General features: G+C 35.4%; 2 protein-coding genes, 1 long non-coding RNA gene and 1 other non-coding gene across 9 annotated transcripts; 2 read left to right on the top strand and 2 right to left on the bottom strand.

Annotated features, from left to right (window-relative positions):
- The first annotated feature begins 3,469 nt into the window (after positions 1-3,469).
- On the top strand, positions 3,470-8,120 carry SR34A (SER/ARG-rich protein 34A). 6 transcript variants are annotated; one of them, XM_088819574.1, is made up of 16 exons: positions 3,470-3,611; positions 3,736-3,846; positions 4,936-5,215; positions 5,356-5,475; positions 5,912-5,977; positions 6,119-6,193; positions 6,283-6,374; positions 6,411-6,469; positions 6,582-6,628; positions 6,714-6,771; positions 6,947-6,996; positions 7,076-7,132; positions 7,298-7,374; positions 7,508-7,567; positions 7,652-7,715; positions 7,831-8,120. In XM_088819574.1, the coding sequence occupies exons 4-16, from the start codon at positions 5,389-5,391 to the stop codon at positions 7,852-7,854; spliced, it is 816 nt and encodes a 271-aa protein (XP_088675700.1). In that variant the 5' UTR covers positions 3,470-3,611; positions 3,736-3,846; positions 4,936-5,215; positions 5,356-5,388; the 3' UTR covers positions 7,855-8,120. The 6 variants fall into 6 exon arrangements, with proteins under 6 accessions (XP_088675700.1, XP_088675699.1, XP_012858552.2 ...); XM_088819573.1 differs by having other exon boundaries at positions 6,283-6,469; positions 7,511-7,567; XM_013003098.2 differs by having other exon boundaries at positions 6,283-6,469.
- A 154-nt stretch (positions 8,121-8,274) lies between these two features.
- Positions 8,275-11,381, bottom strand: LOC105977737 (uncharacterized). Its single transcript, XM_013003096.2, has 7 exons — positions 11,014-11,381; positions 10,466-10,712; positions 10,215-10,370; positions 9,586-9,640; positions 9,412-9,486; positions 8,710-8,819; positions 8,275-8,539 (listed from the first exon to the last, which is right to left on the bottom strand). The coding sequence occupies exons 1-7, from the start codon at positions 11,160-11,162 to the stop codon at positions 8,456-8,458; spliced, it is 876 nt and encodes a 291-aa protein (XP_012858550.2). The 5' UTR covers positions 11,163-11,381; the 3' UTR covers positions 8,275-8,455.
- Positions 11,382-18,527: 7,146 nt separating this feature from the next.
- On the bottom strand, positions 18,528-19,958 carry LOC148769933 (uncharacterized). Its single transcript, XR_016031513.1, has 4 exons — positions 19,785-19,958; positions 19,210-19,544; positions 18,982-19,077; positions 18,528-18,865 (listed from the first exon to the last, which is right to left on the bottom strand). It is a non-coding gene; the product is annotated as an uncharacterized LOC148769933 (long non-coding RNA).
- A 2,563-nt stretch (positions 19,959-22,521) lies between these two features.
- On the top strand, positions 22,522-23,396 carry LOC105977499 (uncharacterized). Its single transcript, XR_016031512.1, has 2 exons — positions 22,522-22,853; positions 23,062-23,396. It is a non-coding gene; the product is annotated as an uncharacterized LOC105977499 (transcript).
- Positions 23,397-23,676: the final 280 nt, after the last annotated feature.

The raw sequence follows: 23,676 nt of genomic DNA, 5'->3' as shown, positions 1-23,676 counted from the left end.
ACAGTTAAATTACTGTCCCCGACAGTTAAATAGCTGTTGGAGACAGTAATTTAGCAACAAATACAGTAATATTAATTAAAATATTTTTGAAGAGAAAAAAAAAAGTCAATTAACAGTTAAATAACTGCCGGAGACAATAATTTAGCAGCCAAGACAGTAATATTAATTAAAATATTTTTTTTAAGAAAAAACAAAATAAAAAAAAAAAAAAAAAAAAAGTCAACGCCGGAGACCGGCGGTGACCGGCCGGAAAAAAAATTCAGGAAAAAAAAAGTTTTTTAAAAAAAAAAAAAAAAAAAAAAGTCAACGCCGGTCAACGACGGCGTCCGGTGGTAGCGGGTCAAAATTGAAATTATGGTTAATTGATGAAATTGGGCTAAATTGGGGTGTAAATCATGAAATTTAAGTTGAATTGGGTTTCAATGTATTAGGGGTAATTTTGGTATATATAGAAGAATTTTCCTTATTTGTAAATAAGTTTGGATGAGCTAGATTTATTTGAAAGACAAAAAAGTTGGATGTCCCTCTTTTAATTAAGTGCCCTTGTCATGGGTCTATTTGTCATTTACCCTATTTAAAAAACAATACAATAATTCGGGTAATTAGCCAAAATATTAGCCACATGACCAGTATTTTAAGGTTTTGTACAATCTCCACTCGATAAAATCCATCGAATAATCCTACACCGCTGATCTACACATATTAACACACATATTTATGTGCACGTGTATATATTGGGTACATAGGTATTTGTATAGATTTATAATATAAAATCACCCAGTGATTTTCTAAATATGTTTATATATATATATATATATATATATATATATATATATATATATATATATATATATATATATATATATATATATATATGAAACAATAATATGATGATATAGTCAAAATAAAATAAAATAAACTAATTTGACTTTAAACCCCGGCTAAAATAGCATACATTATATGACTGACTTGTGAATTCAATATTCAAACATGTGATAATGCACCATAGACTTTACTTACGTACACTACACCGCCGGGGAAGAGGAGTTTTCTACACGGCGGGCCAGCCAGCCAATCAACAAAGCCGGCCGCCGTACTGTTACGGCGATAGCCGTCGGTTAAACTACAAATATAATACTAGTTAGTATATGTTTGAATTTATTCTATATTGGATCATTTGAAATTATTCAATCTAATGGATATTATTCAACTAGGGCTGGACATGAGTCGGTTTTATCGGTCAATCCATCAACATTCGACTCGTTTTGGCCGATTTTTTTTTTTTTTTGTGGGTGGTGGATTCTGAGTTTACTCAAAAGTCGGTTGGTCGGTTAATGTCGGTCATCCGACTTTTATAATATAGAAAAATTATAATAAGTATTAATTCCATTGTAATTCTTATTTTCTCAACGTTGAAATAATATATAAAAGAAGTCAAATTCAAAAAACCGAAAGACAAATTTATAAATCTCTACGTATTATTTCTATTTTATAATTCTTATTTCATATTCTTCATCATATACTTACTTATTGTATAAGTTTAATAAATAAAGACTCTGATTTAAAGTTAAGATTTTTACAATATAAGTTTTCCCAATATTTTAAGTATTTTATAATTTTCTTTTAAACAGCATACTATTGTAAAAAATATAAAATAAATAAATAAATTAAACAAATAGTTGGCCGATAATACCATCAACGACCCATTGTTTACCTGACAAAGTCGGTTGCTGGCCATTATCCAATCCATAATAGTCGGGCCGATAATAACTTTTAATATTCAATAAAATCTGGTGGTCGAGTTGAATAAATAATTGGCCGAAAATTGCCCTATCCGACTAGGGATGGCAATGGGGCGGGTTTTGCAATCCCCATCCCCGCCCCGCTATGGAAATCCCCATCCCCATCCCCATCAAAAATCCCCATGGGTATTAAAACAATCCCCATACCCGCCCCATAAAATCCCCACGGGTATCGGGGCGGGTAAAAATCCCCGTCTATTTTTTTTTTTTTTTTTTAATTAAATAAATATGCAATTTACTTATAATTTAAAGGTTTATTTCAACAAATAAATCAATATTTAATTATAATACTAATATTTAATTATATTATGTAAACCTAAAAATCCCCATTTTTAACTAATATTTAATATATTATTACTATTTAATTATTTATATTTAATATAATAATTAAAAAATATATATAATATATATAAATAATGCGGGGCGGGTACGGGGACGGGTACGGGGCGGGTCTACGGGGCGGGTATAGGCAAACCCATCCCCGTACCCGTACCCGGTCAAAAAAAAATTTCAATCCCCATACCCGCCCCATTTTTTTTCGGGGCGGGTAATACCCGAAAATTTCGGGGCGGGGCGGGGCGGGGATCCGTCGGGGCGGGTCAAATTGCCATCCCTATATCCGACCCACATCCAGCCCTACATTCAACTATATCAACTCAAATGCAAGATTTATGTTGCATTTAGATGGCGTGATTTGAACTTGATTTTCTTTTTCTTCTAAATAACGAAATTAAACATGTTTGAATGTGATGTTACCCCTATGGCTTTGCATATTAGTATTATTTAATTGAAATATACTCAAAATAAAAAGTAATTAGTGGACCACTAAACTTAATTTGATGGAACCTAATTATGTACTGAAATGACAAGATAACCTATTTGTTTAGCAGATAATCCATCAACTTTTAATCCTGGCCGTCAATAAGAAGGACCACATGCGTTTAATCATGTGTTTAATTACACGGATGTGGCTAATGGTCTGTTTCTTGCCACGTCGACAGTAACAAAAATCCATACGACAAGGCAGAAGAGAAAGTCGTGTGTGCAACAAACGAAAGTGACCGAAAATAAGCGGAAAATTGTCAAAATATTAAAACTTGTTCTAATTCCGTTTAGATTAAAATAAACGAAATAAAAATAGAACAACTAAAACATGTTCCAAAATCGAAATTTTTTAGATGTAATCGACGAAATTTAGAATTTTCATATTTTTAGTCATATGTATTATAAAATACATTATAATATTTATATTATAAGTGTACTTTTCGAACTAAAATGGCATTTTCGTTAGTATTTTGAAAAATTATAATCAGAGTGGAAATCAAAGTCTAATATGTATTCATTTACGAAATAGAAACTTTCACAAATCATAATGAAAAATATTGTTAAAAAATTCGAAAATATTCGTATATAAATCGGCAAAATTAAGATATTTTTTATTCCAATTTCCACCCCTATCCTAATCTAATTTTACATAAAAATATACGATTTTAGTGGTACCTTTGTTTTGATCAAAATTCTTTTTAAAAAATATAAGAAAAATAATACTATTGAAAGATAATTTTACATTTTTGTATGTAAGATACTAATTATCAATATTGAAATACAAAATAATCTGACTGTACAAGTGTAAAGTCCTTTCCTTTTACGTGAAAAAAATGTTAGGGGTGTATTTGTATTTTGAGCAAACTTGAGTACTTTTACAGCAAAATATAAAATTAAGGATATAGTGATCCAGTACCGGACGCTGAGCCCTAAAAACTCGACCGTGAATTTTTTTGTTGAAGCGCCGCCCAAACTTCAACAGAGGTACGCATGCGAATCGCTCAATTTTAAATTATCGCAACCCTAATCAAGAATTCTTCCTCCAAATTCAGGCAATATTCTTGATTTTTGATGATTATTGAACACTCGTAATAATTTTTTTTTTCAGAATCGAGCTTCGAGTTTAAGAAGCCAAGCTGTACGAGGCGCGTTGGATTGTCCGCCCCGTAAAGTTGATCGGCGCGTGGAGTTAAGCTGGTGGTGCGGATTGTCTGGTCTGGTATGTTTTATCTTGTCCATGTGAAAATAAAAAGTTTTGCTAGCTAGGGTTTTCAAGAAAGTTGTAATTAGGGCTTTGGAATTTCTAATTTGAACATTTTCTTTAGAATTTTGGAAGGAAGGGTGTATTTGTTTTTCAATCCAAGCTTTTCAGGATGAGCACATGGCTTCCATTTTCAATTCCTCGGACATACGTTTGTCTCTGTCTAGATCTAGGGTTTATTCGAGGAACATGATGAGTAATATTGTTTAGAAGTAAATGACACAACATTTTTGCCTTTGCATTTTGGGGAAAATGTTATGCCTTTCAAACTTATTTGTGTGTCATCATGTTTAACATTAGTGAGATCGATTACCGCTTGGAACGAAGAATATGAATGTTTGGTTCATTGCGATTGTTAATGGGTTTCATGAATACATTAATAAAATATCTTGTATCTAAGTACTTTTTATGACATATTTTCACCTTTCACTTTAAGCCGGGATGTTGGGGTTGAGCCGAAGCTTCAAGAAATTTGAATTATTATTTACTGCCTTTCAGTTACATAAACCACATGATGATATACTGTTCCATAACACTTGTACTTGGGGGGACTATCTGAATTGCAGAGAATGAACCCTAGCAAAGCTTTCCGAATGAAGTTTCCATTAGTAATTTCTGCAATCATACTTGTTAGGTCTTACTTTGTAGTCTTGCTAGCCTTCTCCATATGCTCATTGGTTTGGTTGACTTTTTTTTTCATGCATCCCAATTTGCCCTGAACTTCTTCACGGGCACATAGTGTAAGCAGTTGCTGAATCTCGAGCCATTAGAATTTGGTTTTCTAGTCTGTCAAACAGATGCTATATATCTATTTCTATATCTATATCTATATCTATATATTTTAAAAGACTTAACAATCACATTTGTAAATACTATTTATAAAGTTACAGTTTAAAAGGGGAAAAAATCTTCGACATTGAAACCCTGATATTTTACATATCTCAAGATCATTGTTTTCTTCACCGAGTAAAGAAATCTGAATAAGGTGAATACATAAGCATATGAAGGTGTTGCTTCATCTCATGATATATGCTTTGTTTATGATAGATGTCAAGCGCTTGGACAAATTTGAGCTTTGGAATCATACATAGGGATGTAGAATGGGAGTGGGAGAATTCTGGGTGGAGTCTTTGGTATATTTATATAATTGGAAGTTATTGGAAGTTCTTGCTTGCTTTGCTCTCTGAAGAGCTATTCCTCGGGCAAAATTTTAGAGAGGATGAGGAGGTCATATTTTAATTCAAATAAATAATAGCTTTGGAGTATCTTGGAGCATATGAGCATTGGAGCTTGTGGAGCATCGCTCACCTCAAGGATTGCTCTATTGGTTTGCTTCATAAGTTTTATTTTTTATTTCCCTTGTGTTAATCACTCAGATCGTGACAGAAAATGTGTAGGATCATTTAAGCTGACATCGTGCACTGTTTTAGCTTGATCTCTCGTTTACAAAGTATTTTGTGTCTGCAGTATCGTCTTTGACTTCATCTTCAAGGACCAAAAATGAGTGGCCGTTTTTCTCGTACAATTTATGTGGGGAACCTTCCTGCTGATATCAGAGAATCAGAAATTGAAGACTTATTTTACAAGGTTTGAGTTAACACTATTCATCTTTACCATTTGCCTTGCTTTGTTGGGTTTCAGCACTCATGTTGATGTGACCAATTTAGACAAGAAATATCTCTTACTCTGTACTGTTCTGCTTGTTGTTGGCCCTGCATTAGAGCTTTATAAAAATTCACAACTTTTCCTTTTTAAACCTTCCAACCACTAGCAAATCCCTCTTCCCCACTTTGTAAAAGAATTATCTTCAGTAGAAATTTATGTCAAATGTAATGCGCATTTAAAATGGTTTTTTCCTCACTTCGTCTGAGGAAGTCGTCGATAGCAATGAATGCAGATGTTCTTCTATTAATATTATTGTTTATCTGTCTCTAGCGTGTCAGATTGATCTTAAAATGTATGTTTCTGTTGCATTTATGCTTTAACTACTATTGTTTCATGTAATTGTGCTCTGATCTTGCAGTATGGTCGGATATTGGATATTGAATTGAAGATTCCACCTCGTCCACCTTGCTATTGTTTTGTGGAGGTAAGTTTACTCCCATGTACTAATACATTAAACAGTTGTATGATTATGTGTGTACAATTTTTGCCCCAATTTGCGCATCCTTTTTTTTTTAATCCCTAAAAATTTAAGGTTATCAATTTTCTGATTTTGACTTGTGTATAGTTTGAGAGTTCACGCGATGCTGAAGATGCTATCAGGGGAAGAGATGGCTATAACTTTGATGGTTGTCGATTGAGGGTGAGAACGGTCAACAATAGTTGAAGATAATTGCTCTTTTACGTTATCTCTTGTTTATTTATTTCTAATGGCCTTGCTGCTAAACTTAGGTTGAGCTTGCCCACGGGGGCAGAGGTCCATCATCTTCAAGTGATCGCCGTGGTGGATATGGTGGAGGTGGCAGTAGCCGAGGTGATGGCGGTGGTCGTGGTGATAGCCGAGGTGATGGTGGCGGTGGCGGTGGAGGTGGAAGTGGAGGTGGTCGTTTTGGCGCTTCCCGTCACTCAGACTATCGAGGTTGTTACGGATTTACTATGATTCTTGTCAGATATGCTGAATTCAAGTACTCTTCCTTTTTTTATCACATCATCTGAATATCCCTTTATCTGGTTGTGATTTTGTTCTCTAGTTATCGTTCGTTCGCTTCCTTCTTCTGCTTCTTGGCAAGATCTGAAGGTTAGTTAAGTAGTAAATCCCGTAAGTTAAGTTGTTCAGAGTCAGCTAGATTTGTTTTTAACTTTTCTTTTGAAAAATGTTTCAGGATCATATGCGGAAAGCTGGGGATGTCTGTTTTGCTGAAGTTTCTCGTGACAGTGAAGGTATTACTTCAATTGAATTGTTCGCATGATAATGTGTTCCATTTCGTGTTTGATTTTTTCATTATCTTTCATCAGTCTGCCTGCATGCCAATAGTATTTGGTGAACTTTTTGACCATTGTATACATTTCAGTTGTGTTCTTATTCTGGCTTCTCTACTCCTTGGCTCAAATGCAGGAACCTATGGCTTAGTTGATTATACCAACTATGAAGACATGAAATATGCTGTAAGTTAAAAACTTTCTGCGGAGTTGCTTTAGCTTTTGTTATTCGTATATGTCCGCTCACACGATTTTGAATTACTAGATCCGTAAACTTGATGATACTGAGTTCAGAAATCCTTGGACAAGAACTTATATCCGGGTACCTTCTTATTTCCTCCATTCGTTGATTTTTTTGTTTTTAATTGTTTGTCTTTGTTCATATCTCAAATTATGAAATCAGCAACCTTTGTCATTCATTTTTGTTTGCTTGTTTTTATCTATTTCCAATTTTTTTTTGTTGCTTTTGGTACACCATGTAATCCAGGTAAAGGAATACAAAGGCAGTCCGTCGAGGAGCCGAAGTAGGAGTCGAAGTAGAAGCAGAAGTCCTAGGAGAAGAAGGTAGTTAGTATAGGCACCTACTTGTCTTAGTTGGAATACATATACACGTGACTCTGTTTGAAGTTATTCAGACTTAACATTCGGTAGGGATTTTACATAAAGTGAGACTGAAGATTTATTTATATTTTTGCAGCAGGTCACTGGACCGTTCAGTTTCAAGATCACCATCAGCGTCTCCTGTTAAACCATCCAGGTATATGTGGAACCCGTATTTTGATTCTAATGCAGTCATTTAGTGCGAGTTCATTATTTTAACCACATTTGCCTAAATGTACAGACCAAGGTCCAGGTCAAAGTCGAGATCGAGGTCAAAGTCGAGGTCTGCATCTCCTCCTCGTCAGGTAATTACACCATGTTGAACTGATTTGTGAAAGAAATTCTCAACTGTTCAGTTGTCTATATTGTTTGGGGAATTTAAATGTTTGACGTTCTTAAAAGTAATGATTTTTATTGCAGGCAAAGTCTGGTGGCAGTCCCTGATAGTCTCAGCAAAACGGGCCGAAGTTTTTTCGATGCAAGAGTCTTTTGTCGTTCTGGATTGAGTAATATCATTAGAACTTGACGTGTTTATTTTACGCATTCTGGAGATTGGATTGAACTCCACTAGTATCTTTCTCTCTGAACCATTTTGTCGATTCTGGATATTGTTTGTTTAGGATTTCTGTACTTAATTCTGGATATTGTTCGTTTAGGATTTCTGTACTTTACCAAACATTTGTCTATTGCGATTTGTTAAGTTATGTGGACATGATGTTTTGTAAGAAGCACTCTACATAGAAAAAAAGCACTTAGGTCCAAAATCAAAATGGTCCAAAATCAAAATGCTTCCACACGTGTACTCAGAAACATAATTTTTAACAAACTTTTTCGCTATACAAATGAGAAAATTCTAGTGTGAAATTTACGTTATCAAAGAGACATTCGATTATGATATGAAACAATATCTCGTTCAAAACAAAGATAAAGAAGAAATCAAATGACATCAATAAACGGAAGTACGATTAATGTTTTGCAATTAAAATTTGATAAGTCATAAAGTTTTGGTATGTGTTTCCGTCATTCAGATTCTGTACAGTCCAAGTTATATTGTCCCTGTAATTTTGCGATTCGACAAGTCTGCCTGCAGCCTTGCGGCGATTTGCTCAGCAATTTTAAGAATATAAACCTGCAAATCAAATAAATCACTGACCATTAATCCATCTTTAATTATTCTTGTTCTTTCTGGGGATACGAAAACATAAATAAAAAACAAGTATTGAAGGTGAAGATCAAACACGTTTATTTTTCTCAGATCTCTAGTTAAATTGGTAAATAAAAAAAAACGAGGTGAAGAACCTTATCGACTCCAGCATTTTTATTGAGGAGTGCCTCAACAATAATTTCCGGTGCTTCTGCTATAGCGGCTATAACTTTTTTTGCTCCAGCGATGATAGGGCCAATTTCTCCTATAAATCCAACAAGAAACTAAGTGTCATCTTCAATCCATAATCTAATGATACATTTGAATCAATAAATCAAATATAGTCAGGGATAGAAAAAAAAAATGAACTTAAAGGACAAGCATTCCACCAGTAAAAACAATAAATAATAACTGTTTTTGTGTCGGTATTTTGTTTAAATTCTTTTAAAGTAATTTATAAAAGACATGCAACAAAAAAAAAACCTCCATGACATTGTCAAGGAGCAGCACTGGAACAAAGACACGAGTCTATTTTTTTTTTTACGGGGGAGGGATGCAAGTTTTGTGTTCATCCATACCAGTCATAAGATTTTATCTATCTAGTCTTGAAAGTTCTCCAGTCTTGATATTTTTAAGACGTAATAGAATCGAAGAGGTAAGAAACCAAGATGATCAATATCGTGCCTCAGACTCACTGTACACGGTTCATTTATTTTTTAGCTGAACAAGTTTTCATATATTTCGTTATCCAAATTGACACACATTTTGGCTTGAAAAAGAATTTTAAATCCCACATGTCAGCAATCATTAAAATGGAAAAAATGCAAACTAACAGCTAAAGGAAACGAACCCATTACCATCACATTCTAAAACTCGAACTCTCCTTTCTCGTTCTGCTTGAGACTGCACTCTACGTACGGAAGATATTTCCGCTGAATTTCATGAAGTAAATCAAAGATGCATATAAGACGAAGCAAGATACGATAGATTAATCAAACAAAGGAATATTTGTTTTCATAAAATATACCCACTTATTTTATAACGGCACTCTAAGCCCCAGTTTCGAGCAGCTTGATTGATGGAAATCTGCACACATTCGTTTTGCCAATGAGTTATTTTCATATGGTTTCTTACTAGCTGCTAGTTCCATACATAAGAAAACAATAACCAAACAGATATAACCCTCAGATCACAATCAAATACGACGACAAACTCATGTAAAAGTCAACTTGACACTGATATATTAAACATTCAAGGTAAAGCAGTTCACATTACATGCTATGCTTAGAATGTAAATGTACAGAGTGCATCGACACTATGCTATGGAGCCAATCCTAACCATTAAGAGCTCTAAAATAATAGAAATGTAATAAATCCTAAAATAAAAACGTGCATAATTAAATTAAATAACTTGAACATCAAGTCGACTTCTCGATCACCCAACTAAACTCCCGTAGACATTTGGGAACACGAAAAGTAAAGCAGTTCACATACTATGCTTAGACTGTAAATGTATAGAGTGCATCGACACTCTTCTTCATGTGTAAAAAGCAAAAGGCAACACATACCGATCCGGCCATACGAATCACATAATGAAAGAGTAAAAGAAGCGTGCAACCATGCAGTGTACTTTAAAATTATCCAAGCATCAAATACTCACCACTATCTTCTCATTGAGTGTGTCTCTTTCCTCCGTGTTGTCGATAGTGATCTTACGAAGCTTACTTCGGATAGTTGTTTGTGCAAGCTGAATTAGAGCATCCAATGGATTCTTAAGATGCTTAACTCCATAAGATACCAACTTAGGGTCAACGATCTTCGCAACACGAAAAAAAGAAAATGGATGTCGTCAGCATTCACTTAGAATCTCATTTAATCAATTTATTTAAGCCGTACCAAATAAACACATACCTTCACATAGAGGATCCCATCAATTTGAATGCAAACATTGTCCTTGGTAGTAGCATACTGACCGGTTATAGCAATTGCCCGTTCGTGCAGACAATGCTCGTAAGCAATTCTATCGACAAACGGAATCAGAAAATGGAAACCGGGAGTCAATGTCTTTAGATAGTTCCCGAATCGTTCGATAACGTAAGCCTTCTTCTCTGGCACAATTCGAATTCCCCAATTCACTGGTTGTGGCGAGATTTCACACCTTCATCCCATTTTACATCACACAGTTTCAAAGTCATTAACAATTTCGAAGTAATTAACAATTTCAAAGTCATTAAATCTAAAGATATTTTCGTAATTCACTGGTTGTGGCGAGATTTCACACCTTCATCCCATTTTACATCACACAGTTTCAAAGTCATTAACAATTTCGAAGTAATTAACAATTTCAAAGTCATTAAATCTAAAGATATTTTCGTTGTACACGCACAAAATTAAAGTAAAAACAGTAACAGATTTAGGTCATAGCATAACTTATCACTCATTAAAAAAAAATGTATTACCAAGGGGTAGGGTTGCGCGAGTGGATATGGCGGACAACGGTTGCAAAATCGCCGCGACGAAGCAGGGGCGGAGCACGACGGCCTATTTGAGACTCACCGGCGGCGAGGATTCGAACCATCTTCACAGAACTCTGTCTCATGAAATACATTGTTTCTAGTTTCTAGGGTTTTCAACAAATTTTTACGATAAGGAATTGGAGATTTAGAGACGAAATTTTCACGAAGGGAATTTCAGCCGTGGCTAGCTTCTTCTCCAAAAAGATAAATTTTCTAGGATTAAAAATTAAAACTAAAATTTCAAATATATATAGTTGTGAATTTCACCCTTGGCTAGCTTCTTCTCGAAAAAAGATAAATTTTCTAGGATTAAAAATTAAAACTAAAATTTCAAATATATATAGTTGTGAATTTCACCCTTGGCTAGCTTCTTCTCCAAGAAGATAAATTTTCTATGATTAAAAATATAAAGTAAAACTAAAATTTCAAATATATCAAATATATATATAAAAGTCGTGTATGGGCTTTTCTCAACATGCAGGTTCTACGGAGAATTCAGAGAGATGTATTGTTAGGTTACGTAGCTTAACAAATGAATTATATTATTTATGAGTTAATTGCATAGACCCCCGTGAAATCTTGAATGGCTAAAAAATCCCCCATGTTAAAAATATTAGCATAAACCCCCCTATATTATTTTTGACAAAGCACACTGGCCCTTATTTCGAAATTAGCAGTTGACTTTTATGAAATGACTAAAGTAACCCTCATATTTTTAATAGTTTATGTTTCAATTAAATAAATAAAATGCAAAAAGAAAAAAAAAAAAAGAAAAATAAAATTCACACAGGCCATCGTCTTCCCCCCACAACCCAATTCTTCTATAAGCCTTCCGCCACATCACCACCACCACGTCCGCACCGCTGACGCAACCCAATTCTTCCATCGAGCCCTCCGCCGCCGCATCACCACCACCACGGCCGCATCACCACCACCACGTACGGCCGCACGGCCGCACCACCGCCGCATCACCACCACCACGTCCGCACCACCGCCGCATCACCAACACCACGGCCGCACCACCGCCGCATCCCCACCTGCCTTCCCACCCCAAAAAAAATAATGCTTTATGTTTGATGGGTTCTTTCGTATCTCTTGTAAATCAAGATGTTAGATCGAGTTTCGTTTTGTGCGTGTGTGTATTATACTGGGGCCTGTGTTTTTTGTGCTTGAAGTGTTTTTTTCTTCCAGCGGGTTTAGATGGAGGAAGCAACTTTTGTTGTTTTTTCTTCTTTTGCAAATGGGCAGGTTATGAAGATGAATCGGTGGTTTTTATTTGTTTTATTTTTATTTTTTTTTATTTGGCGTGCAGCAGATCTGAAGGAGAGGGGAAGAAGATGATGAAGTTTTGAGAAATTGTGAAAATTTCAATTTGGTTCTATGCAATTTGGAGAGAGGGCTTTTCTGAAGTTAGTGGGGATTGAATTGAAAATTCAGAAAACTTCATTTTGAACTTATGAAAAATATTTTGGGTAAATTTATAAATTTCAAAAATTGATTTAAAGGGTATTTGGGTCTTTCTAGTTCCTAAACACGAGGCCCAGTCGCACAAAGCGCGAGTGTATAACACATCGAGCTCGTAGGGTCTTTTTTGGCTTTGACTATTTTTCACAGGGGGTTTTGTGCTAATATTTTTAACACGAGGGGTTTTTCAGCAATTCGAGATTACAAAGGGGTGGTTTTTGCAAAAAACCCATTATTTATTTATACTGAGTTTGTTGGACCGAACTTAATTGATTATAGTTGTCGGCCCAAACATTATTTGAAGGTTATTTTTTATTCTAGTTGTCTTTAAAATTGGGCTCGTGACGCAGTAAATTAAGAAATTGTAGGCCTATTGAACTTACCCAACTAGACATATGATTAAGCCCCAGTCTCAAGTCGATGTGTGAGTCAAGTCGATAGGGGTGCCGAATCGTGTCGAGAGTAAAAATTGTAGCAGTCTCGCGTTGGAACCTTGTCCGTTGTTTCTTCTATTTTTTTTTTTGTTTTTGTTTATTTCTTTTCATCATGAGCGACGCGGGAAAATCCAAACAACTGCGAATTAAACTGCGACAGGAGGTGAAGAGGCACGGAACCGTGCGCATCTGCAGAAATGCGCGCGGCGGCAGCGGCGGAGGAGACGTGCCTCACGAGGCGAGGGCGCGTGTGGATTCGCATGGCAGCGGCGGAGGCACGCCTCACGAGGCGAGGGCGCGTTTTGACTTGTGCGACTGCGGGGGAGGCACACCACACCACAAAACGTTATTTATAGCGCCCAAAAAACCATACGGTAGCCTATCATATGGGGATGTTTGGTTATGTTTTAATGGAAGTTTCTAGTTTTCAAAAATTCTAATGGAAAAAGTAGATGTATTGGTTTTTGTGTAGAAAATGAGAATATGTTTGGATTAAGTGGTATTTTTAGTTTTTTATATATGTAGAAATGAAAATATGTTTGGTTGTGGTGTGTTTTCTCTACGAAAGTACGTGCAAAAATATAATATAATGATGATGGTGATTATTATTATGATGTTTATTATTATTATTATTATTATTATTATTATTATTATTATTATTATTATTATTATTATTATTATTATTATTATTATTATTATTATTATTATTATTATTATTATTATTATTATTATTATTATTATAAATGAGATAGGAGAAAAAATGGAGGAGAGAGAAATAGGTTAGTAGTATTATTATAGGTTTGAAAAGTGAGAAAAATATGAATAATGTATCTCTATTCAAAAAATTGTTTAGAAAAATAAGAATTTTCAAGTGAAAATTCTCAAATAAACATAATCCCAATTTTATGCATAGTATAAAACTGAAAATTGATTTTGGAAATATAAACAAGTATGACATATGTCTGTCGGAACTATAATAGACCCGGATGCATTTATAGCATTCTTTAAAATGCTATCGTATACCTCTATGCATAGCGTTTTTTATCGCTATTTTTCGTTCTTTCACATAACTTCATTTAGAGCTATTGTTCACTATTCTTTTTTTTTTTTAGAAGAATCGATCAATATTATTGGGCGATATCCGCCAAGTCCGAAGGAAGGGTTGCTCCCTCGCTACAAGAATGACCATAGATCGACACTAGCATATGTGCCAATTTATTACCAGATCGTCTAATAAAATCAAACGTACAAGATACAAAGACTCTAGATAAAGACAGACTTTGTTCAATGAATGCTCCAAACGGAAAAACCGAATGATACTTGTCCCGAAGCGCTGTTATCACCTGTAAATTGTCCCCTTCCACAATAATGTTCGGCCACTCCTTTTCTTGTGCTGTGATTAATGCCCTGAGAATAGCATGGGCTTCTCCGTCTACCACCATTGGCCGACCGGCGAACTTGTGAACCATCCAAAACAAGCACTCGCCTCTAGAATTGCGAGCGACAAGTGAAGTAGCATAATACGTCTCACCTCGCGGAAAGCTTGCATCCACATTAATTTTGATCACTCCATCGTCCGGTGGTTTCCACTTCGTAGGGAGTCGTTGAGGTTGTGTAAGAGACGAACGCAGTTGATGTTCTGAATGCTCCTTGAGGTATTCTCTACACCAACTCAAGATTGCGACCGCTTGTAGCCTGCTCTCCCCGTGCATTTCTTTGTTCCGTTGGTCCCAACACTTCCACATAACCGTAGTGGCCAAGTTTAGCGAATCCTTGTCCAGGTTGGTTACTAGAAGCTCAAACAATTGCAAATGAGATTGGCTTGAATGCAGTTTTAGTTGATCAAACGGCGGGCACATCCAAATATCGCCCACATCTCGACAAGATAGGAGCACATGTAATGCTGATTCAACCCCAACTCCACATCTCATGCACTGTGGAGAGAAAGATATTTTACGACGACAAAGATTCTCGTTCGTGGGCAATATATCTGAACAGAAACGCCAGAGAAAGATTTTTATTTTTGGGGGAATTTGAAGTTTCCAGACGTATTTCCACCACTCCCAGGCCTCACCACTTCGTCCAGCTTCTCGCTTCGACGGTCTCTTGTTTTTCGTGATCTCCATAGTTAGTGCATTGTGGTAGCACGAACGGACAGTATAATTGCCGTGTTTAGAGAACCTCCATATCCATCTATCCTCCACCTCCATATGGCCGATCGGTACTTCGAGAATTCGGCTCCTATCAACAGGCCAAAAGAAAGTATTAATTAGATTTTCATTCCATGTGTGATGAATAGGATCTATAATGTCCGAAACTCTGTCGGGGAAACTTGAGTGAGTCGGCCTCTTTGTAATTATACGGCATTGTCCTGGATTCGCAAGCCATGGTTCGGACCATATGGAAGTCTGATGGCCATTGCCAATTCTTTTGCGAAGCCCTCCATATAAGTATTCGCGAACGTAGCAAATACTTCTCCACGTAGCCGATGGACGGGACCCAAGATCTGCCGAGAATAGATCGCCATTGGGAAAATATCTTGCCTTTATAATGCGAGTGAGCAGAAGATCCGGGCGCGTCAAGATTCGCCACGCCTGCTTCGCCAAGAGTGCCACATTAAAACACCACATATCTCGAAATCCCATACCGCCAACTGTCTTCGTCTCGCATAATTTCTTCCACGAAACCCATGACATCTTTCGCTGGTTACCACTACTCCACCAATACCACTGGGCAGCTCTCTCAATATCAAGCAAGAGACCTTTGGGAAGGAAGAAACAACTCATAACGTAGGTGGGAATTGCTTGAATAACAGCCTTGATGAGAATTTCTTTGCCCGCCTGAGAGAGAAGTTTTTCACCCCAACCCCGAAGCTTGGCCCACACCCGGTCCCGAATATAGCTGAACAACTGCTTCCTTGTTTTCCCCATTGTTGCCGGCATACCCAAATATTTCTCATGCCTTTCGACTACTTCAAAGTTTAAAATGCGTGAGATGGAGTCCCGTTTGGTACTGCTCGTGTTCGGGCTAAACGTCATCGTGGATTTTTCAAAGTTGATTTCTTGGCCAGAAAGCCGGGCGTATTTCTCTAGGATCCTTTTCAGTGATATAGCGTCGTCCTCCGTTGCATGGGAAAAAACAAAGGTGTCGTCGGCGAAACAGAGGTTGGACACCACAGGTGCTGATGGCGTGATTTTGACCCCATGCAATTCCCCTCGGTTGCATGCTTGGTGTATCATAGAAATGAGAATCTCGGCACAGCAAATAAATAGATAGGGGGAAATAGGATCCCCTTGTCGAATCCCTCTGGTTGGCTTCACAGCTCCAAACTGCCCACCATTGAAAAGGAAAGAGTAAGAGACAGACGTAACACATAACATAATAATAGAAACCATCGAGTGCGGCAGCCCAAATCGATATAACACTTTTTCTAAGAACTTCCATTCAACCCGATCGTAGGCTTTACTAATATCGAGTTTTATAGCCATATAATTCGACGTACGACTCTTATTAAGTTTTATAAAATGATTGACCTCATAGGCAACTAAAACATTATCAGTAATGAGGCGACGAGGAACAAAAGCAGATTGGTTCGGGGAAATGAGATCATCAAGAATAGTTTTCAAGCGATTAGCAAGAACTTTTGAGCCAAATTTATAGACCACATTACATAAGCTAATAGGTCTATAATCAGTAATTTTTTCAGGTTGTCTAACTTTCGGGATTAAAACAAGAAAGGTATAATTCAACAAAGGGGGAAGATTGTGGTTATTTAAGAAATCAAGAACACAAGAAATAACGTCGGATCCGATAATGTGCCAGTATTTCGTATAAAAGAGAACTGGCAGACCATCAGGCCCTGGGGATTTAAGGGGAGCCATCTGAGAGATGGCTCGAGTTACCTCCTCCTCGGTGAAAGGTTCAGAAAGTTGCTGATAAGCTTCGTCCGAAACTCTCCTCTCAATATGACCCAACACCTCATCTATTTCCTCGTCCCGTGGATTGGTTGATGAAAAAATGTGACCAAAGTAGCGCGAGATGACGTCCTCAATTCCACTGTCTGTTGCCACCCAATCTCCGGAGTTGTCTCTGATTCGGTTAACTCTATTGCTCTTGTTCCGCATCGTAGCCTTAGCATGGAAGAACTTTGTATTTCGATCTCCCTCTCGAATCCACTGAATCTTGCTACGCTGACGCCAATACAGATCTTGTTCTTCATACACTTCCTCCAATTCTGTAATTCCAATTTGCTGTTCTCCGTTTGTAGTCCACATCTCAGCGCGTGCATCTTTTTCTGTAATTCACTATTCATAGCATTTATAAACGCTGTTATTTTTTCAACAAGAGCAGTTCGGCTATAATACTTTATTTAATTGACTTGAGTCTTTTGCGTTATGATTCTTCAAATAATTATTTTATAGGGTAACTTAAATTTCAAAGCTAAATATTTCAATTTGTTTGTAAAAAAATTAATAGAATTTGTAATTTCATGCATTTTAATAATTAATTTCTTTCCTTTTGAATGTGACCCCGTGCAACGGGGCATGGTTACTAGTTTTTGATAAGGAAAGAAAATGGAGGAGATAATAAAATAACGGATTTGTCAAGATAATAACTACCCGATAATAATCACTAATCGCCAGGTGTAGTATCGCAGTAGCCGGTGTAGGCTCGAGGAGTCGATGCCGCAAATAAAGTATAAGTGATGTTTTTTTTGCGAATAAAGTATAATTTTAAAGTATAAAAATTAATCGAATTGTATATAGCTGACAAAATCACGGGGAATACGATGCTACACCTGGTGATTTTCACCGGGTGGCTCTTTTCTTGACAAATGTCCTTTTTTTATTTATTTTGTAATTGTATTTCTAAAAATCCATTGGGCCATAACTGAACTCGTAGTGGGAATCTTATTAATTAGGGTGCCTGGTTATATTCACCAGTTGTAGCATAGAATTTTCCCAAAATCACCTAATGTTTGCACTATTTTGGTGGCTAATTTAATTACTTTTTTCAACAAATCAAAGTTTATCGTATTTTTAGGATTCACATCGTTTGTAAAATACTAAAATTGAAGCGTTTTCAGCAACATGTAAATACAAGACATAGTACAACGGATCTTACGACGACAGCGAACTCTTCTATTATAACGTAATTCCACATGTTTAAAAGAATAAATTTCGTGGAATCAGTCGAAAGAAAGGAAAATAAAATATGCACTGTTTATAATCCTTTTCATATACATCCTAAAAATGAGATGACTCGTTGTACACGGTTCACTTAATTTTTTTGCGCGTTAGGCTTGAAAAATAATTTTATATCTTGCATGTGAGTTTCCATTACAATGAACAAAATGCAAACTAACAAACATAAGTAGTAGGAAATGTCATTGTCATTTTGGGGCTCAAGAGTACAGGATTCTAGAAGATCTATAGAGTCATCTCATTTGTATATATTTGATAGATGATCATAGGAGTTACTCATATAGCCTTTAGATCAAGATGATCACCTCCATACATTGATGAGGTAAAATTGTATAAATAGGGGTATGCTCGTTCATTTGTAAATATCCAACAATTCATTAATCGAAGAGTCTGGAACATTTTATCATGTCAGGACAAGGTAGTATATCATGTGAGGACGACATTTTTTACTTTTTGATGGAGTGGGGCTGTAGATCACTTGATACAAAGTTACAAAATGTGCCCAATGTTCCTGCCTATTTCCGTCTAGGAAAGTGGATTTCTTTTCGATAATTAAAAATATAAAGTAAAACTAAAATTCAAATATATATAGTTGTGTACCGGCTTTGCTCAATCTGCATTTCCTCAACCAGTGTCTTGATAAAATTGCTTATGTTCACAAGAATCCTTGTCGCTCTCTCTTATAAATGGAATCTGAAAATGGAGCACAAGAGTCAATGTCTTAAGATAGTTCCCGAATCATTCAACAATATAAGCCTTCTTCTCTGGCACAATTTGAATTCTCCAATTTACGGGTTGAGATATCGTACCTTAATCATAATTTCTTTCAAAGTCATTAACAATTTCAACCCCAATTCACTGATTTCAACCCCAATTCACTGTTGTGGCGTGGCGAGATGTCATACCTTCATCACAATTTCAAAGTCATTAACAATTTCAAATTAATTAACAATTTCAAAGTCATTAAATCTAAAGATACCCTCTATAATAATTTGTATTTTCGTTTTACACGCACAAAATTAAAGTAAAAACAATACCAAATTTAGGTCCCTCCTTTCCAATCACCACAGCTACTCATCTGTTTACGTGATCACTCAGCTCTTGCATTAGAGACGCGCGAGAATTCTTAAGTCACCTCACTTCACGAAATTCTGCCTCAGAAATTCATTTCGTTCGATTGTGAGAGTTTCCAACACATTTTGAGGGGAACAAATTGGAAGCTTTGGAAAATTCACATCTTCATTTAATGCATGAACCTAACTGTATAACAGATGCTCACTTAATTGGGAGTTTTCTTGAAGGTGGTTGAAACCATAGCAATTACTTTTGCCGTTGCTTCTGACCCAGCGAGTATAGCTGCCAGCTGCTTCACCTATTATAACAAAATACAACAATAAATAAATGTAATAGAATAATTTATGTTTAAAACAATAAACAAACATTCCTGTTTTTGGTTGAACAATGTTGTCATTCAACGAGTTCTCGTGCATTCTATAATCTAAATTGACACACATTACGCTTGAAAAAGAACTTTTATCTTGCAGGCGAGCTTTCATTACTAATGGAAAAAAATGCAAACTAACTGCTAGATAGCAGAAAATGAACTCCTTACCATTTAGATTCTAAAACTTGAGCTCTCATGCTTCAGCCTGCATCTGCATTGGTGCCTGCACTCCACGCGAAGGAGCTATATCCTCTGGATTTCATAAAGTAAACCAAGATACGCATTAGACGAAGCAGAAAACCCATCGACAATAGAGTAACCAAACGAAGGAAAATTTATTTTCATAAAATATACCCACTTATTTCATAATGAATGCACTTTAAGCCCCAGTCGTTAGCAGCACTCAATGCATATTTATAGCAGTCAATACAAAAATATGAAGGCATATGAAAGGCCAATCTAAACGCATGAGTCAGAATTTTTTTCCAGTGCAAAATGCATGAAATAGTCGTACATAACCATGACTGGAGGAAACCCCCAAGAGAAACAATTCAAATGGAACATCCTTTTTGCGAATGAGTTATTTTCATATGGTTCCTTCCTAGCTGCTAATTCTATGACAAACATTCAGAAGAAAACGATAACCAAACAGAAATACACATATCACAATCAAATAAGACGACAAACTCATCTAAAAGTCAACTTCACTGTAAACATACTATGCTTCGAATGTAAATGTATTAGAGGTGAGCAAGTCGGACCCATCAACCCACTACACCCGTCAAACCCGTGAATAACCGCCCCGTTGGAACCGGACGGATAGATCCATCCATAGGATTGGGTCCTAAAATGGTGAAGAACCGTGGGTTTGGGTCTAAGACGGGTTCAATTTTTTTTCATATTTCAAGGATGACAAAAAAATCTAAATTATTCCGTCTCGTATTATTTTTTAGAAACATTGATATAAAAAATCAAAGATCGATAAGTAAATATTCATAAATTTTATTTATAATATTACAAGTTTTAACCATTTTATTTTATATTTTTATATTAAATATGATATATATCGGGTTTCGGGTTTCGGGTTTCGGGTTTCGGGTTTCGAGGCCCAACTTATGGAGAATAAACAAAAAAATTAAGGATTAAAACACATATTTACAAAACATTTGGGAGACCAGAAGTAATATTCAAAAAATATTATGTCAAAATAGCTAATATTTTTTTCTTTCTTAGGGGTCAACTGCCCCCCTGCCCCTTAGAAGTACCGCCCCCGGGAGCGGTTGTGGTTGCACGGCTGCCGATTTGGGCGAGGATTCGCAGCTTGTTCACAGGATTTTGTCTTAGGAAATTCATTGTTTCGATCTTGATAGTGTTTTTCAACAAATTTTGACGGAAAGGAATTGGTTGAAGAAAGATTTGTACAAAACAAGTACAATTTATAAGATTATATTGAGCAGTAGTTGTAATTATTCAAACACGGAGAGTTTTTTCATAATTTGAGTATACTCAATTTCAGTGCTAGCTTGTTCTCCAAGAAAAGAAAATTTGGAAAATTAAACCGCTATGTTTTTCTGATTTTTCTTTATATTAAACAATTTTATTTTATTTTAATTTGATTGTTTAACTATTTGAATATTATTAAAATTAGGGCTGTGCGTTGGTTGGTTTGGTTAAAAACCAGGCATAAAACCAACCCAACCCATCCAACCAACTTTGGCAAATATTAGAAACCGTTATCGACCCAACTTACATGGGTTGGGTGATGGTTGAAAACCAATTTAATGGGTTGGTTGGTGGTTTGGTTGATGGATCATCCATCTAAATATTTTTTAATTTTTTATTACTTGTTACAACGCTATATCTTTTATAAATTAAATGCGACTAGTTCAACAATATTCAAATAAAAGATTCAAAACATTACGAGCATATATGTTGCAATTAAACATAAATAGTTCAACAAATAATAATCGTCCAAATATTTAGACTGTATGTCTTAATATTAAAATAGTTCAAATTAGATAATTAGGTTAGATTTATTGCTTTTAGGATTTTGGTCAATATTAAAAAAATTAATAAATGTGATATAAAATAGAAATTTGAAATTAAAACTATTAAATATTTTAATTAAAATTAATAAATAATAAATTAATGAATAAAGTTGGTTGGCCGATATTAACCGACTAACCAACTTTTTAGCATATTAGAAACCATTATCGACCCAACTATACATGGGTTGGTTGACATTATCGACCCAACTTAAATGGGTCGGTTGATGGTTGATTAACCATCACAAATTGTGGGTCGAAAATGGGTTGGTTGATGGTTAAAACCGATCCATGCACAGCCCTAATTAAAATTATAGTAATCAAATTTAGTATATTCCCCGAAATGCAAATTTTGCAACCTATAATCTAGCTTCATGGGCTTTTGGTGTAAATTGGGTTGGGTCCGTTTCGAGTAGCTCTGTTCCTTGTAATTGTTTTTGCGAAACAGGATTTCCTCCGTTTGACTTGTGTCCGTTTAATTTTATAAATTAATTCCCATTTTACCAATCAAAAAAAAAAGTACAGGCTTTTAGAAAAAGAAAATACAAAAACAAGCAATTTTTGTGTAGGTGTGTAATTTAAAATTATACACAGAATTTATATAATAATTATAAAAACAAAAAACCCCATTCTACTTTTATAACAAAAATTATAACAAATATGAAATAGTTAAAATATTTATAAAATATAAGAATTGAATTACGTTTCTCTCTCTCTCTCTCTCTCTCTCTCTCTCTCTCTCTCTATATATATATATATATATATATATATATATATATATATATATATATATATATATATATATATATATATATCTATATATATATATATATATTCACCCATAAACCAACGGCCAAAAAATATGTTTAGTTGGGGCATGTCCGTATTACAAGCTTATCTACAAAAATCATTAGTATTTTGTTTTGCCTCTATATATATCTCTCTCTCTTTTACACCATTTTTTTCTAATTGTCATCATTCTTTCACCCAACAAATGCATCTCTGATTTGCTACATTCAAATCAGAGAAAAAAACAATTATGTTTATATCTTTGAGCTGAAAAAAAAGAAATTAATTCCGAGAATTTGCAGCAAAAATGGCTATGAGTGGCGTTTACGTAATTACAGCACCGGCTGCAGCTGCTGCAATGGGGCTCTACTTCTTTGGTAGAAATAATCTCCCAAACAACCAGGTCAATTATATAACTTATTTTAATTTAAATAAAATAATTATACGATGGAAGGAGCTGGATAAATAAATCGGAAGATCGTCGGATCGATATTTTTTTCACAGACGAGAACGAAATACGGGATCCTTTATAATTATAAGGCATGCATAGAGATACATGCAAATCTAGTAGGTGTATATTTATATATATTAATCTCTTTTGGTAAATGCAGGAAGTTGGAGGTGCAGGAATAGGGGCGAATATGAAGAAAGAAGTGAAGAGTGGTGGTGGCGGCAGCGGCGGCGGAGGCGGCCCAATGTTGGCTCCACAGTTTGATGGTTTACACTGTTTTGAAACTATTGTACCCAACTGAATATATATTATATGAAATTCATTTGTCTTTTAATTAATTATTTGTCCATAGAGTTTTTTTTTTCAGTTACATTAGAGAAGTGCACGCAATTGGGCGTGTTTGATGACTAGCATCTGTTTTAGATTTTAGTTATGTTCATAAGTTGTATGGATTCTTTATTTATTTACTCTGGAATTCAATTATTATTGAGAAAATGACCGAGTTCTGTTTTTATTTGATTATTTGAGGAGAAAATATTCGGCAATTGAAATTAAAATAAACTTGTTCCAAAATCGGAAACTTTCGGATCGAATTCGACAAAATTCAAACATTTTCTATTGTTTAGGCATCTAAGATATATAATACACAAATGTATTGATATTACAAGTGTATTTTCTGAATTAAATTGAAATTTTCAGAAATTAAAATCGTATCGAAAATCGTTTCCGATCCAAAAAGTCAGAATCGGAGATTTCAGAATTCGGCACGAAAATT

The sequence above is a fragment of the Erythranthe guttata genome, chromosome 6 (assembly GCF_056151865.1).
Source record: "Erythranthe guttata isolate IM_541 chromosome 6, IM_541, whole genome shotgun sequence".
Classification (NCBI taxonomy): domain Eukaryota; kingdom Viridiplantae; phylum Streptophyta; class Magnoliopsida; order Lamiales; family Phrymaceae; genus Erythranthe; species Erythranthe guttata.
This window is presented reverse-complemented; position numbering and strand designations above follow the sequence as displayed.